This window comes from Thermobia domestica, chromosome 4 (genome assembly GCF_964235325.1).
Source record: "Thermobia domestica chromosome 4, izTheDome1.hap1.1, whole genome shotgun sequence".
Taxonomy (NCBI): Eukaryota; Metazoa; Arthropoda; class Insecta; order Zygentoma; family Lepismatidae; genus Thermobia; species Thermobia domestica.
Genome location: NC_137457.1, coordinates 302,997,527 through 303,015,422, shown reverse-complemented (window position 1 = coordinate 303,015,422; position 17,896 = coordinate 302,997,527). Strand labels below are relative to the sequence as shown.

The 17,896-nt window shown below is 37.4% G+C and overlaps 1 protein-coding gene across 1 annotated transcript in view; it reads right to left on the bottom strand.

The window, feature by feature from the left end:
* The window catches only part of LOC145684265 (uncharacterized), a 70,174-nt gene extending 52,814 nt beyond the window's left edge, over positions 1-17,360 (bottom strand). The window contains exons 1-2 of the mRNA XM_081756395.1: positions 17,230-17,360; positions 2,014-2,118 (exon numbers count right to left, since the gene is read on the bottom strand). Of these exons, the coding sequence (XP_081612521.1) occupies positions 2,014-2,112 (99 nt within the window). The 5' untranslated portion in view covers positions 2,113-2,118; positions 17,230-17,360. The remainder of the gene's footprint in view (positions 1-2,013; positions 2,119-17,229) is intronic.
* Between the last annotated feature and the right edge of the window lie 536 nt (positions 17,361-17,896).

The window sequence follows — 17,896 nt, the reverse complement described above, 5'->3', positions numbered from 1 at the left end:
CTCTGCTAGTTAAATCTATTATTATTTATAGTTGTGTTTATTTTCATTCAGTTCGTCATTTTATATAAATTACTTCCAAATTATGTCATATTTATCATAAAAAACTGCAGTGTGCCCCGAGCGCGTATTGGCGCACTATAATTCGAATTCCACTTTACGCTGTAAATTCGTGCCTCATACAGCCTCGATGCTAAAAAGGGACATTAAAGTGTACCAATCAACGAAATTAATTTTTAGTCTTGACTTTCTATTAGTTACGTAAACTTTCGATCTTTTGTACTGTATCCAGTGCCGTATTTATGAAGGCTATCGAGCTCAAATCTCTTCCGGAGTAAATTTGTTAGTTTTTCGCATTCCAAGTACAACAATAATCCTTCTTAGCATTTCTCAGAATTTCATTTACTTTCCATTTTCTTGGGCTCTTTGTACAGTAATAATACTGTATTTGTCAAATTTCATTCCATGTAAGAACTGCGTTCTTTTTTTTTTCTTTCTTTCGTCTATTCAACTCTTCTGTTTCTTTTTCTTATTTGTTAGTTGTTACTTTCTTTCGTATCTCCTATCATACTTTAGGCCGTTGTTAGTTGTGATTCAATTCGGCCATCGTCAGTAACATCAAAATTAAGAGGAGCTGATAAGTGAAACTGGTATTCCACACCAACTAAAACTGCAATCAGTATATTTCAGCTTCAGTTTGTTTCAACATTTTCAGGTAAAAACGTACACAGATAAAATTTAATATTTCCATTTTTTTCTAAAATGAAGTCAATTAAGTTGAAATGAGACTACAAATATTCAACGTGTGTTTGGAGGAGCGTGATTTTGGATTTGCCTTGGGGTGGGTGGGGGGAGAGTATGATCCACCGACATATGAGTTTCACATTTTTCCTAATATATTAGTAGGCAATCGATTAACATATATTTAACTCTAAAACTCAGGTGGACAATTGCCGCCCATGCTTCCCAGTGTTGTCCATACCCCCCCCCCTTGAAACAAAATCAGGGTGTCTACTGGAATACCAGAAAGTAAATTCATGACTTTTTCATGACTTTTCATGACCTTTTTGTTCAAATTTTCATGATCATGGCGGTAAAAATTTACCATTAGTAATAATAAACCCCTACCATCAGTGGTGCATCGGAACTATGCCGGTTGCTAGTCTTAAATATCACTTATTGTGAATCTTAAAGAAAGAATCTAAAATTCTGCCGCCTTGTGCTCGAGCACAGAATAGCACTTACCTAAATACGGGCCTGCTCTTACCAGTGAATCAACTGTATTTGAAGTTTTAATTCTGAGTATAATTATCCATCTAGCAGAAATTTGTCTGAAATTAAGCACTCAGAGAACTGCCCAAAGACAAAACAAATTATAAAAGAAATTCGTTTTAAAAAAATAAATCATCAAATTTAAAATCTGCAAACTCAAACGAATAATATTATTTGCATAAGTCTAAAGGCCCAAAAATACACAATTTACATTTCTTAGAAGTAAAGAAATAGCAGATCAGAAAGTTGGACAGTAAAAAGTTGTTACTATATTACAGAGACTAGAAGATGAAATGGGGAGCAGCTAGGAAGACAGTAAAGTACCAGTTAGCCAGCACTAACTGGTGGGGGAAATTCTCACAATTACTGACCTGATACAACTATTTCAGTACATGCAGTATGAGGTATAAAAGTATGAAGTATAAAAATATACTCTGAGATTTCAGATTTTCATGACCAGTTGGATAAATAAAGGACTTTTTCATGGCTTTCATGACCACTAAGCAAAATATATGACTTTTTCATGACTTTCATGACTTTCATGACCAGTAGACACCCTGAAAATCCTAAATACGCCACTGACTGTATCAAATCATGAATGTGGATATCTTTGTCCGAAGAAAATGATTACAGAGAACGAGTATCTTAAATTGAACCATCATCACTGAATGTTGTATATATATATATAAACTTTTATACAGAGTTATAGAATAAATTACAACAACAAAAAAATAAATAACTTACCGCCCTCTGACATTTCACTAGATGGTACTGGTATCTTTCGCGTCTAATAACGTGTGCAGGGTTGTAGGGACAAGGCAACGTTTCTTCAGGGCGCACCATTGTATGCTAAAAGAAAATTTTAAAAAATCGAATATTATTATCAATAATTGTCATAAATACAAGATACAAATAAATATATAATTACTAGCTGAGCCTGCGCTCTCTACAAAGCGCATTATTCATATATGAGCATGAATCTCCTTGTCGTTTCTCACATATGTATATGTCCCTTTATGACACAAGTGAAAGATGTCTTGATAAAATTCGCCAAGGTGTATAATAAAGGGAAGATTTTTTCAATATCTCACACCGCTTGCGAAATTTGAGCCTACTTCCGGTTGAGTTTCTAATTCATGTATGATCAGTGTTTTCTTTCTTCTTGCATGCATTACACACACAATTAGTTATAATGTCAGTAATATATGGTGTTCATTGGGCAAAATACCCCAAACAATATTCATCTTAGACTGGAGAAATAGTTATCCTTCAATCTTCATTATGATTTGGCCATGAAACAAACGCCTGTGAAATATGCAACCCCTGTATACAACAATGTTGTGTTGGAATGTATAACTCATAGGATATGATGTTTTACTTTTTTAAAATTTCAACACTTCCAGTGTACTCCTAAAAAATGTAATAAAATAATAATGGCCACGTTTATTAAATATTCAATTAGAACTGGACAATCTACAAAATTTAGAATCGACCAGCGAAAACGGCATATTTCTAGCACTTGTGGTTTTCGAGATCTCATTGTCGAAAGGATTGGAGACAAACATATAAACTTTTCTTTGGAGACAAACATATAAACCTAGCATTTTAATATATAGATTAACCAATAAACACTCTTATTACCTAAACAGTCACATTTTTTTAAAGAATGTGCTACAAAACATGCAGTTCAAATATGCATTCAATTCAACCATGAACGACCAGCATATTAAAATGTTTGAAATAAGGTAAACTTTCAATGCTTCACAACAATACACGAAATGAGAACTGGGGAATATAGCGGCTCAGTGGCAGAGCGCTTACCTCTGGTACGTGGGTTCCCTGGTTCGGACCCGGCCAAGCAAGTTTGTGGTGAACAACATCGTGCCTGTGGGTTTTCTCGGGGTACTTCCGTTTCCTCCCACGTTTCATTCAACCAATTCTTCCATCATCATTCACTTGCCTTAATCATCGTCTCCCTTAGCCTAACAGGGCATATTTGTGGGACATTACGCTGAAAGATTTCATTTCAATTCACGAAATGAGAATTGCACAATAACATTGTCACCAAAGGCGGAGCTAGGAATTGTCTGCTGGGGGGGGGGGGGAGCAGTGGGGACAAATTTTTTGGTCGGTCTCGGAGGTTTTGGTAGGTGGCCAACTTATAGGCCATTTTTATTTTTTGTCAAAATGTTGGAGGCGGTCAATGCCCCCATAACTCCACCCATGGTTGTCACCACTAATTTAATATTGTGCAACAACTCACCAAACATAAAACTGGGGGAGCGGTGGCTCAGTGGTACAGCGTTCACCTCCGGTGCTTGGAGTCCCTGGTTCGATCCCAGCTCGCGCCGTGTGGACATTGTGGTGGACAAACACCGTGCTCGTGGGTTTTCTCGGGGTTCTCCCGTTTCCTCCCACTTTCTTCATTCCCCCATTTTACTCATTTCTCATAATCACCGTCTCCTTTAGCCTAACCGGCATAACTGTGGGACGTAAAACTTACAGATTTCATTTCATTTTCAAACACAAAACTTTATTGACACAAAATTACCACATTAGTAACAATTACAATGCATAAGTTATTCGAAAAGAAAAATCTGAATAGTTATTAGATCTTTTGCTTGCTGTCAGATGCCAACTATGGACGTATAATGAGACCCATGCGGCGCCAGTGTAGGCTTCCACTGGAGTCGACGACGACATTGTTAGTGCTTATAAAATTTGTAAATAGATTAATACCGTATATGCTCGAATCTAAGACGCACCCTATTTCTAAACTTCAAAAGTTGTGTCAATTTCTTGTTTCAATTCTAAGATGGATCCTGGATATTCAATGAAGCAAATCAGAATTTGACAGTACAAATTAAATCATACGGGATTATTTGTTCAAACTAAATATTTAAATGTCAAGATTAAAAAGAGAAGAAGGTAGTATCTTACAATCTTACTTATAGTGTGAACAGAAGAATCTTGCTTACGCACTTTCACTTCTGAACACAAACTTTCACCATCAATTTGTATGGGGTTTTCTATGCGATTCTAAGACGTACCCCCATTTTATACCTGAAATTTTGGCAGAAAAAAGTGCGTCTTAGATTCGTGTATATACGTATGTATCTAACAAATTGCTTACCATAATAATAGTGAAAACAATCGGTGGCAACTCTTGAGGGAAGTCGCGTTGGTAAAAATATAAAATTTATCCCTTCCAACTATTGAAAGAAAATTTAGCTAATATACAAAATGCTTTTTATACGCCGTTTTGATGTGACTTCTCTGAAAAGCCGCTACGGTTCACAATATTAACTTTCGGTACCGTACACCAAGAGATTACGTGTAAAACCATATCCCAAGGGAGAGTTTTAAAAAATGTCCACAGATTGAATTGTTATTTTCTTTCACAAAAATGTAATACTTTACTATATTTTGTGCTAATAATATACTAAAATAACTAAAGACTACGAACAGAGTAAGTATGCAACTTTTAGTTCTTGCTCAATATCACTTTTATATAACATGTCATATTATTTACTTTCAACACAAAGTAAAAAATCATGTGGTTCTAATTCACTCACTATTTCCAATGAGGAATGACGACTCACACTTGTTTCTATAATAAAAGTATATCTTATTGACAAACAATGCCATCGATATTTAACTGGAATGGAATACAAATAAGAAAAGTTTATTGTTGTTAAACAACAAGATGTTGTAATAAACAATGACAACATTTAAGTTTGCACAGAGAGAGAGAGAGAGAGCAACAAACCAAGTAGTTTTAAAACGGATAGGAGAGAAGAGGACGCTTTTAGCCAGCATCCTTCGTAGGAAGGTCAATTGGAATGGACACATCTTACGAAGAAATTGTCTTTTTCATACCGCCATAGAAGTGAGGATGGAAGGAAAGCGAGGAATAGGAAGAAGAATACAAGTGATCGATGATTTGAAAAATAGAAGAACATATTCGGAGTTGAAAGAGGAAGTTGAAGATCGAGAAACATGGAAGAAACATTTCCAGGAGCAAATCTAAAATAATAATAAAACTCATTAGGCCCTGCCGAAAGACAGAATACCTAATAATAATAATAAGTTAATGATATATATCTACACTTGTCTACTAGCTACTTGTTACCAAAGAAAGAAAAATCAAAATTTTTAATACACAAGGATTCCTACTCTAACTCAGCGATTTCTTCCTGAAATTCTGTAATATTCGTACATACAAACTTTTTACAAAAGCACTCAAAGTTCTTAATCTTTCTATTCCTCTAATTGTAGATGGAAGTAGGTTATATAACTTTATTCCAAAATAGTTATAACTATTTTGGGTCAGAAATTCTCCCTGGAATTCCTGTTATTGTTCGTAGCTTTTTTTTTTTTTTTTTTTTTTTAATAAATGTAAATACTGTTTGTGGCCCAGAAGAATTACTCCATAATAAATGCCGTATGTCAAATAAGAACGGAAATATGCACCATATGCAGTGATTAATAGATTTTAATTATAGTTATTTTTAATTTACGTAATACATACACTGCTCTCGATAACTTTTTACATAGTTGCATAGTATGTACATTCGAGATTAATTTCGCATTTAATTGTTTCGCGAATGGATTAATTGAGGAATAGTCTGTACTGTACCAATTGTGAAACTACTGAGACGATATTATAAGGTCTGTATTTTTTTTATGATTCGATTTTAATTTTTCGTTATAAATATCGTGCTGTTGGCAATCGGCATACATAACAGATGTCTCTAATAAGTAATCAGGTAGATCATTAATATACACCAGAAAGAGAAAAGGTCCAATTATGCTTCCCTGTGGCACTCCTGTTAATATTCAAGAATACTTCACTGTTTATTATATAAACACTACTTATTTTCTACTTTCTAAATACGATCTTATCCAACTAAATACAACCTGATTCAACTAAATACGGTCTGGAAATAACTTTGTTCACATTATGGCAATAAGTTACACCAAGTAAGGAATACTTTATGTCCACTACGAAAACTTCTCTAAAGATTTGCGGTTACATTTTAAAGAAATAAAATATTGAACGGCAAAAAATAAAATGTATTATCTTTTTGACACAAAATTTGCGTTCTGACAAGATACTAAATAAAATCATTTTAACACCCACAAAAATCATTTTAAAAGTGTGGACATATTTTAACCCTGCCTTGGTGTATGAAGGGTTAAAGAAGACATACTTTAAGCACTTTCGCTAAATGTTTTATCAGAAAGGTAGTAAAAGTTAAAGAAAGAAAGAAAGAAGAAAAAAAACACTTTTAATCGGGCAAACGAAATAGATCATGAATCAAATTTGGCATTGCCATAGAATGTTCCCTGACGAAGAGGAAATTCTTACAATTATGCACCGAGATGGTGATGGTGAGATAGATGAAAATAGAGGAATGATGAAAGTGAAAGGAAACAGGAGAAACTCCGAGTAATCCACACACGTGGTATTTGTCCACCTCAAAGTCCACTTGACGTGAGTTGGGATTGAACTTGGAATTCTATACTCCTGAGATAAGCGTACTACCATAGCCTGGTTCTTCAAAGGTTGTATATGTCTATTAGTATTTTCGTACTCAAATAAAACTGGTAATGTGCTCGGTGCGCCATCTTGTTGAAAAAATCAATCTTCATCTGGATACAGTTGATACATTTTTTTTTCCTGCAACATGTTAAGGTACTCTACACCTGTCACTGTTAGTTCAAGAAATGGTAGTCCAACAAGTCCTCTAACAGACATATCACACCACACGGATAAGCCAGGAAGATAACAGCTGTTTCTTTTAAAACATGGGGATGTCTCTTTCTCAGTACACACAGTTGTGACAATTGATGGTTCCATCCAATTTAAAAGTCGCCTTGTCAAACCAAAGAATCAAACCAGTGTACTGCTCATTATCGCAAATCAATTCACGAAATCGGAGGCGCCTATCCGGATCGTCCTCATTGATTGCGTGAAGTAACCTGGCGATGTAGGATTTCCATTTTGCTTGCTTTAAATTGCGATAAACACTTGATTTGCCTACACATGATTCACGCGAAGCTTGTCGTATGGACTTCTGAGCGGACCTTGTGAAAGTTTGTAACTCTGCCTACACCCTCTCTTTCGGCCTCTTCTGATTTTTTCCGCTACACAATCCCTTCTTCAGATTACACACGGTTCTTTCTCTCTCAAACTTATCGCGAGATTTCGTAACTGTTACTTGTGTCGGTGACAGTATTCAAATTCTGTCCGCCATCGTCGCTGCACTTCTTTCATGTTCTCTCATTTTCAGAAACACTTTAAAATCCACTTTCATGCTCAAAGGAAAAGTTCCCGGCCATCTTGCAAATTACTTGTCGCTACTGACAACTGAACTGGAAAAAAGCGAAACAAATGAATGGGAAAGAAAACAAAAACAAATGAATGGCTACACACACACTAGTGATGAGAGCGCCAAATAATAACAATTTGATCAGGTTATCTTTAATATCTTCTCTGTTATTAACAATCAAACAGGGTAAATCCATTTGTGGGACATTCTGTAGATTTCATGTTTCACGCACATTATATTATTAAACAAATGAAGACTAACCTGATATGAGTTACTTGGTTTTCCTTTTTACACGATGTTTTTGACAGCTCACGGCTCTTAAGAAAAAAAATCTTGAATGTCCTCTTCACGATTGAAACCATGTAGTTGTTAGCAGTGCTCTTCAGCGTTGTTTTAAAGATTTTAATTTTCATTAATGATCTTAATATTCACAAGTTTTAGGGCTACTACTATGACGTGATTCTTTTTGCCGCTGGGTCCTTCTTTCTGTGGCCACAGAAACATTGCAAATTATGCACATTGGAGAACACCCTCTCCTCAACAAACTGTGGCCACAGAAAGACGGATCCAGCGGCGCAGTGAATTTATCTTTTAAACCGAACATTAGGCCCATCTTGCAATATTTAATGTATACCTAGCATTCCTAACCTCCCGAGGTTATGCGACATTACTAAGAGTCGAACCCGGTGCTTTATGAGACATCTACCTTACGGGAATTACAGGTTTCATTATTACTCTTTACGCCTCGAATCTTGGAAGGAAGAAGTGAACTTAGGTACCTGGTATCGTTGATGTTGTTCTCATTGGCAGGAAAGGGCCACAAACAACGAACACAATTGAGTATTGGTGCTGTAATCCGATTGTGGTACAAAGGTTCGAATTTCGTTTCCTTGGATATGTACGGAGCTCAGTCGCACGTAATATTTCGAATGCTGAACTTGGGAAAGGAACTGACAGGAATTGAACCTTATACCTTGCGAAAAGAGCTCCCTAATCACAAAGACCAAGGTATCGAAACCCAGAATCACATCATATTAGCTAAATCGTTACTTACTGGCATAAAAATAAATAAACCTCCCATGTAAACGTAAGAAATTCAAAATATTTTCTTAGGAAATTCGTCCTCGCTAAAAGCTGCCAGAAGAAAACGAAAGCGAATACTGGGTAGGAAAAAGAAAATAAATAATACATATAAAGTGAGTCTACACTTATTTGGTTTAATATAGTTTGTTGAAAGTTACTATCAGAGTTAAAAAGACCAGAAATGTCGAACAGAAGTTTCAGTTTTAAAGTTTTCAACCAGGGGTAGACCAAAGGCCGGGTAACCCCAGCGACTGCCCGGGACGCCAAAACGAGCCTCATAAAAGTAAATTTTAAGGCGTGTTTTCTACTGACTTTTTTGATTTATATTCTTGTAAATAGTGTCAATTACATAATCTTTTTCCATTCCACCATGAAAGAAGAGAGTTTCATAGAATGAACCTATATCATGTATTTGAGTATTAATTTTTCTTTTTGAAAAGTGGGTTTAAAATATTAAAATCACTGTAATAAAATGTAAAATATATGCTAAGACTAGGTGGGAGGGGCGAAATCACTTTGTCTGAATGAAAATTTTGCCTTGGTCCGCCCCTGTTTTCAACCAGCTTCAGCACAAACGTAAGGATGAAAGAAGACTTGTGATCAGAAGACAAATGCCATACGAACAGGGGGACACAGGTGAGTGGAAGTGGATTTGGACTAAATCCGGAAGTGGCCCAAATATAACAATAATCTTTAATTATAGTAGTAGTAGTTTGTTTTATTGTATCCAGTTCTACAGAGTCGTGGGCATAAAGGCTAAAAACTCTCACTTAAAAGTTATGTAGAGAATCAAATACTCAATTTAAATTAATTTTTTTGGATCTGTCCTTTAAAGCAGCAAAACTATATGAGACGGGGACCTAAATCTTAACGAGGGAGCCAAACCACGTGAGCTCCCACCGGAAATGAACGCCCGAACGTTCCATGACACAGGCGTTTATGCTAAGCATATAGCAGCGAGGGAGCTCTCAATTTAAATTAAAATAAGTGTGAAGTAGCTACTTCTTCCACGAGTGTACATTTTACTGACATTATATGCACTATAAGTCATAAAAAAAACTACTTGATTTAATAGGATGCATATTTAATTATCATTAAGAAGTACAGTGAAACCTCTGAATAACGGACACCAATGGGACGAGAATTTTTGTCCGTTACAGAGAGGTTATAAAAAATTAATTTTTCACAACGGTAATTGTATGTAGTAATATACAGTAAATACATTATGTATTAGCGTAAATATGTAAAATTCAATATGAAAATACTCTATATGGTACGTATTTGAATTACTGGGAAGGATGCAGGAGAAATTCATTTCTGTTAAATAATATTATTGCTGGGGGATGTGTTAATATATTCGTATACAGCAAAAGATAATGCGTGTAATGTAATTTTCTTAAGTACATGTCATCACCCTGTAAAAAAATCCATTAATTCACGTACCGCCTATTCTAAAAGTAAAAATAGGTTAATAAGAGCATGCAATATTATTATTAAATACTGGAAACGTGGACAACAAACTCACCAAATATGCTTTTTTTGGGGGGGAAGGGGGGGGGGTCTTCAATAGTTGTTTGTAATCCTAGGGACACTAGTTTCTGTTCGAAATTTGTTTGTAACTGTTTGATCAATTGAAGAGCTTGGGTGTCACCGCGATTAATGGCATATTTCTTTAATTGTTCAACTGTTCGACACGCCAATTTGTACACAAAAATGTTACTTTTCCAAAAACTAAGAGAGGAAACATTACTCGTTGAAACTGTTGTTGTAAAACAAACAATGTTTGTTTTGTTATCTATGAAATTGTCAGGAAAGATGCAAGGCCCAGAGGAAAAAGGACTAAATTTGTTAGGGAAGGGAAGATCTTTCTCCTTGAATTCTTGGCCATACGACTGACCCTGCATGAGTATTATTGCTTCTTGAAGGTTTACTAGGATTTCCGCCAGAAAGCAATTTATTGCGGACAGAAAAAAAAAAAAAGGATTTCGTAAGTTCAGTTTGTTCTGTTTGTTGGTCCACCAGGTCTAGACTCACGATAGATAGACTTGTGGGGAAAAGACTTTTGTTTCGACTGTAATGTATGACAGAACCGAGAATAATTCTTGTCCATTATGAAGAGGTTATTGAAACGTTTGGGAGAAAAAAAGGACTGTCCGCGTCCGTATCTGAGTGTCCGTAAAAGGGAGGGTTTTGTTCCGTAAGAGAACATATATTTTTGCCGGGACAAAAAAATCTGTCCGTATTATAGAGGTGTCCGTTATTGAGAGGGGTCCGTTAAGGGAGGTTTCACTGTACTAGGTTGATCCGAATGAAATGTCTAGCCCTGATGCGTCATTTCCAGAGACCATAAAATGAAAATTTTAATAGCAGTTAACTGAACATACAGAACATATTATAAATTCTACAGACAAAAATACTAACCTATGTGCTCCTGCAGTGATGCGTACTCCGTACTCTTACTCATCTATATTTCGAGCATAAATCTCAAATGCTCCTCTTCGGGATGTTTTAAGCTAGATTCCGAAGATGTAGGCTATTCATATTTTATACATGGCACTTCAAGTGGCATTCATTAAGTTTAATTCAATCTATACTAGATCCTCATATAGAAATACCTGGCTAATCAAAATAGTCGTTATCTGCAACCATACACACTCTTAGCATCGTTCAGCCGATGATTGCATTGCGTGGCTAAAGAAGTCTGGAGCCTTATCATGCGAAAATGGTCCTCAACCGCATGTTGCATTGCCCGATCATTGGATAAGGTTTTCCCTTGCAAGAAGTAACCGAGATGCTGTAAGATGTGGTAGTGGGAGAGAAAGACATCAGGAAAATACGGTGTTTGAGAAAAGATTTCATAACGTTACACATGGATAGTCTGCACGCCCTTTTGAGCGACATGTGGACATGAGCTGTCGTGCAACATGACGACACTATGTCTGTTGATGGATGCTTCCGCATAAGTTTAACTTGGATTTCAGGAAAAAGACAAGTTTGGGCTGAATTTCAGGAAAAAGACTAGTTTGGGCTGAATTTCAGAAGAAAGACAAGTTTGGCCTGGATTTCAGGTGAAAGACAAGTTTGGGCTGGATTTCAGGAAAAAGATTAAATGAAATGAAATGAAATTTTTGAGTTTTACGTCCCACGGTTATGCCGGTTAGGCTAAAGGAGACGGTGATGATGAGTAATGAATGAAATGGTGGAATGAAGAAAGTGGGAGGAAACGGGAGAACCCCGAGAAAACCCACAAACACGGTGTTTATCCACCACAAAGTTCACTTGGCGGGAGCAGGGTTTGAACCCGAGACCCCTAGCACCAGAGATGAACGCTCTACAACTGAGCCACCGCGGCCCCAGGAAAAAGATTAGTTTGGGCTGGATTCCAAAAGGACAAGTGTGGGCTGGATTTCAGGAGGAAGACAAGTCTGGGCTGGATTTCTGGTAAAAGACAAGTCTGGGCTGGATTTCAGGTGAAAGACAAGTTTGGGCTGGATTTCAGGAGAAAGACAAGCTTAGGCTAGATTTCAGGAGAAAGACAAGCTTAGGCTGGATTTCAGGAGAAAGACAAGCTTGGGCTAGATTTCAGGAGAAAGACAAGTTTGGGCTGGATTTCAGAAAGAAAGACCTGATGGTCACAACCACCATAACAGCAGCAACATCTTCTGCGGGAAGATGGATGGTTCGGGACACTGTTCTGGACCCTGACGACCGAACCACTGCCCTGACCATTTGTGGTTGTCGTAGATCCATATTTCATAAGTGACAACCAGATGCAGGAATTATTCCATTCCATTCCATTCCAAGTTATTCCATTCACTCAAAGATCTGCACACTTTCAGATGGAGTCAACTCTGTGGCACCTATGAGCCCAACTTTTTCACCTTACTGACTGCACAGAATCGTCGAACGACAGTGGTAAGGTGTATGCCTGATTCGTCTGCAATGACAGGAACACTTTTCCGAGAGTCTGCTTCTGCGCTGTTCTTGAAGAGCTCATTCAAATATGGTGTTGGTTGGTGCCTGCGAGACTCATTTGCATTATAATATCCCCGGAACGAAAATCTGATAAACCAACATGCGTTCATTCGCCATTCTTGGTCTAAATGACTTTTTTTTCAAAGCCTGAATATACCAATTTGACGTCTAAAAAAAAGTAACTTGCAATTCTATGTTCTCCATGGTGCATTTTCAAATGACCTTGTTCAACAGCGCACTGTCTCCTATCTCTCTGAGTTCAACTTATTCGCTGGACATATACCATGTTTGTGACGTTAAACGCGTGACTTTAGTCTATCCCTTTGTTGTGTTGTTAAGGAAGGCTTCCCCACTACGTCAAACCGGACACTTAATTCGCATCAACCTATATTAACCCCAAAAGCACTGGGTGCTTCGGCTAAGTGTTTTTACTGAGCATATATCATGTTCTTCAAAAAATAAACTTTTGAAACGAAATTTTTATATTTACGTCCCACGAATATGCCGTGTAAGCTTAACGTGACAGAAGATTAATGAAAATGAATGATTATCAAATAATTCATGGAACAAAAATGTGGGAGAAAACGGGAAAAACCGAGAAAACCCATGCACACGATATTGTCCACCACAATCACACATGATCCGGAATCGAATTAGGGATTCTTCGCACCAGAGCTGAACACCTACCACGCTGAGTCACTGTGCCTCAGATTTTCAAGGGTATTGTTCTCAAGTTTATTTCAGCTATCTTCACTCATATTCTATACGGGTTTTCAGCTGTGTATATAACTTAGTAGAAACACATATCATAGGTAATTCAGAATTCCCTGAAGTACGAGGTGCATTGAAATTGTAACACTTACATCCCCCCCCCCCTTCCTCAGGAATGGTAACATAGAAATGTGCCGTTTATTTTAAAATACGCGAGCACTCGTTGTAAATGCGTGACAGGGATAGGAAGACCGTATGGCATACAGAACTCCAGCGGCAGTGGTGACTGTTTTTTATACTTCCGATACTCGTAAAATGTCGACGTTTTCATTACAAGAACAGCGTGTAATCATTGCGTAATTCGTTTTCTCCATTTGCGTGATGTGACACCGCTTGAGATTCATCGCCTGTTGAGTGAGACATGTGACAACAAAAAAAGACAATCTCGGCCTCGCACAAGCCGGTCAGACGACATGATCGAACGAATAGAGAAAGTTGTTTTTGGAGACTCGCCGAACGAATGTGGAACACATCGCCTCCGAAGTTGGCATTTCCGTGGGAACTATGCACACTATCTTGCATAAACACTTCCACTCGTTCGAGTATGTCATCAGATCGGCTTGTACGAGGGCGAGATTGTTTTACTTTGTTGTCACACGACGTCCTTCCTTCTTTGAACCGTCGCACTCACCAAGGCCGTGCCATGAGGGGGGGCGAGCGGGGCAACGGCCCCGGGCGCCGAAGAAGGGCGAAAAATTCGGGAGAAAAAAGGAAAAAAGATAGGGAAAATTGCTTGGAATATATATATGGGGGCGCCGTCGTATACTCTCGCCCCGGGCGCTGATTTTCCACGGCACGGCCCTGGCGCTCACGAACGCGCATTAGATAGCATCATCACATTGAAAAAAAAAATGGAGGTGTTATAACTTGATTGCAGCTCGTATTATGAAGCATGGTAGCCGCACGCTTGTTGTAAGGGCGCCGATCCTGGGGGGCCGGGCCCCCTAAAGCTCATGTGGGTTCCGGTAGTGTATTTATGAATATACAATATTTGGCATAATTTGAATGCAATTTGCATTAACATCCTCATATATATACCTTCTGTGTCTGAGTGGGCCCCCAAAATTTACAGAGAAATTGGCGCCCTTGGCTTGTTGTATGAAGGGTAACATTATGTTTGTAAATTTTCCCGATTCTTCCCACTTTTTCATTCCACCAAATCTTCTATTGGAACTGACTTGAAATACCGTCTATCTTCTTTCAATTAACGTTTATGCCCTGTAAGTTAAAGATGATGGCTTCATAAGTGTTCGCGGCTCGGAAATAATTAAATATCACACAACCACAAGTTTCAAGGGAGATGATGATCATGATAATAGCAATGAACGGAATGGAAGAATGAAAAAAAAGTAGAAGGCAATGGAGAGACCCTGAGAAAACTCACGCACACGGTGTTTGTCCACCACAAACCCAGAATGTTTCAAAAATTGAATTAAGCTTATCGAATTTTGATACTGAACAAATTGGCTTCTGAAAGGGACTAAACCCCCATCCTGCCAAACCTATGTACTAAGTAAATGAACGAAACCAAACTCACCTAACCTACATGTTTAGAAGTCATTATTGTCTAGTTGAAAACCTGGGAGTGGTTAAGGAAATATACATCTGAAAGATCTAAGTAATACGAGAAACTCTGTCCATTTGATTATAATCTGTAAACGTTCCACACAATGGTCGAATTGGGCCAGTATAGCATACTGGTAGTAAATCAAGATGCCAAATCTCATACCAGCTACAAAACTTGGGTTAACTGCCATAGATGACAGTCCCGAAATACAAAATTTACGGAGGAATAAACAGAATCACACTAAATGTCATAGTGAGAGTAACAAACACTAGAAAGGTCATTACTGTAGGGCGATTAATAAGGGAGTAAACACAAGTTAATTGTATACTGTATGTGTTCGCGGATTGATGCGATATGAGGTGAGGTGGCAGTAGAGCATAATTTGACCAGTGTTTCAAACCCACTATATTATTAACTAACTTAGGATATGTATGCTGTTGTATTATCATGGGGGTCAAGGTGGAACAAAACGATCCCTGTGGGGCTTCTAACACCCTTCGCTCGCTCAGCTATGTTTCGTAACGTAAGTAAATTACTTTGTTTATCAATAAAGTCGTGTGTGCAAACTGGACTAGATACAACGTGATATAACGTCGCGTTCGAGTGGTACAACTTCAATGTAAATTTAACCTAACCCTTTGGGAAGACATGATATTTAATCGGCTGTATTGTTTTAGTCATTAATAAGTTGTGTGTAGTTTGCAACATTTAACAGTTCGAAGGTACTAATTTTGAGCAGTAATACTATACTGATGTATACGGATGTAAGAAAAAGCAAAAGAGGATTGAGTATAGCCCGCTCCCCCCAGTGATTTTAAACGAATCATAGTGATTCTGACGATTCATATTAGTTCATAATGAATCGGAATCGCTTGTTATAAAGATTTAGGATGTATATCTTGTGGTAAGGAAGTTTTAATATAAGTAGTGGTAGTAGTAGTAGTAGTAGTAGTAGTAGTAGTAGTAGCGGTAGCAGTAGTAATAGTAGTAGTTAGTAGCAATAGTAATAGTACTAGTAGTAGTAGTAGTAGGAAGGGGTTAGAAGCCCCGCAGGGGGTAGGTTGGGTTCTGTTCTCGATATAAGTAGTAGTAGTAGTAGTAGTAGCAGCAGTAGTAGTAGTAGTAGTAGTAATAATAGTAGTAGTAGTAGTAGTAGTAGTAGTAGTAGTAGTAGTAGTATTAGTAGTAGCAGCAGCAGCAGTAGTAGTAGTAGTAGTAACAGTAGTAGTAGTAGTAGTAGTAACAGTAGTAGTAGTAGTGACTTCCAGCTCCGGTGACAAAGAACTGGGGGAGCGGGCTATACACAAGCCGCAAAAGAAGCATGAAAATAGGAAATATTTGTGGTTAATAGTGACTAGTGAAGGCCAGAAATGAAACAGCGGTAATTATAGGTAAGATATGTGAAAGTAAAAACACTTAAAAAACAGATTCATGTGGGTTTCATCCGGGCCCGCTATCTGCGGCAGCTTAGCCCATCACTGCATTTTTTAACTCTCTTATTCTTCTTTCTTGCTTGTTTGAATTGCACCCGCTAGCTCTTTTAATAAACTTATCTTAGTTGTTCTTATCATCTCCCTATTTATAAGAACGTAGGTCTAATCTTCAACAAGTCAGTAGCCCAATGCTATGGACCTATTTTAGATACTTTGCAGTAAGGCACGAAGCATGTTCTGGTAGCAGATGGGCAATGAAAAGCAATTTCTCACCTAAATCAAGTCCGTGCAGAAGTCTTTGCATAAGAGGATTAACAATAGTAACTGATTTTCAATTCGACTACTGATTTTACACAGGCCCATAGAAATTGTACATCACATTGAAATTCTATCCGAAGAATGAGTATTTGCAGACATATTGTTCACGTTATGTACAAAGAATAATTACTCCAAAAGTTAAATAGGCCTAATAATTCTCGGCAGTAAATTCTCCAATTGACCCGGTAAATTTCCTAAAATTGGTCCGGGGATACGGCACTTAACCCTAATTTTCTGTCAATATAACACTCAAATAAAATAAAACAAAACAATTCAGGACTATCAACTTATTGCTGTAGTTTCTACATTGCTCTAAACTTGTAGCAACTCGAAATTAATTTTGAAGTGAAATTGATCCCGCATGCAAGCGAAGTTCCGTTATACGAAGTTGCATCATATTTTTTTCAATCAATCTTGTTAACTTTGCGTAGTAGTTAGAATATGATGTATGCAATTACTATTTTGGGTATATACTTACAAGTTGGTTCGCAATGAAGGCCTACACTTCAATAAATCCTTTAAAATTTGCAGAACCACACCGACAAACAATCGGTGCTTTTCCTTTGTCGACGCGATGTCACAGACTCTTTTCGATATATCACAGTGTCAAGTCCACGTATAAAGTACATCAGTTCTTTCTTAAAATATATATTTCCCCATTTGACTCTAAAAAAAATAGAACTATTTGTAGAAATTATCTTGAATCCTACGTAATGTATATTGAACAAAACTACTTATTAAGCATATAGAATATTCGATAATTTTCCATCAGTTTACTAAACCAATATTTCATTGGATATTTTTAGTAAAATATTTAGTATCGAGCAGTGGCGTATTTAGGGGGGCTTCCGGGCTTAAGCCCCTCCCCCCGAAATCTTACTTACTATAGTAAAGTATATGAAATATCTTGCAGAATTTTCACATTTTCAGGCAAAGCCCCCCCGAAAGTTAGCAAAGCCCCTCCCGAAACAAAATCGTAAATACGCCACTGGTATCGAGTGTCTAACTTGAATATCCTGGGACCAGTGGCGAGGCTTGAGGGTAGACAGGATAGACAGCGTCTACCCTTTAGAATTTTATAGACCTGTGTATTAAGCCATTAAGCCTAAATTACTAACTTAAAATTTTCTAATTTAAAGATTCTG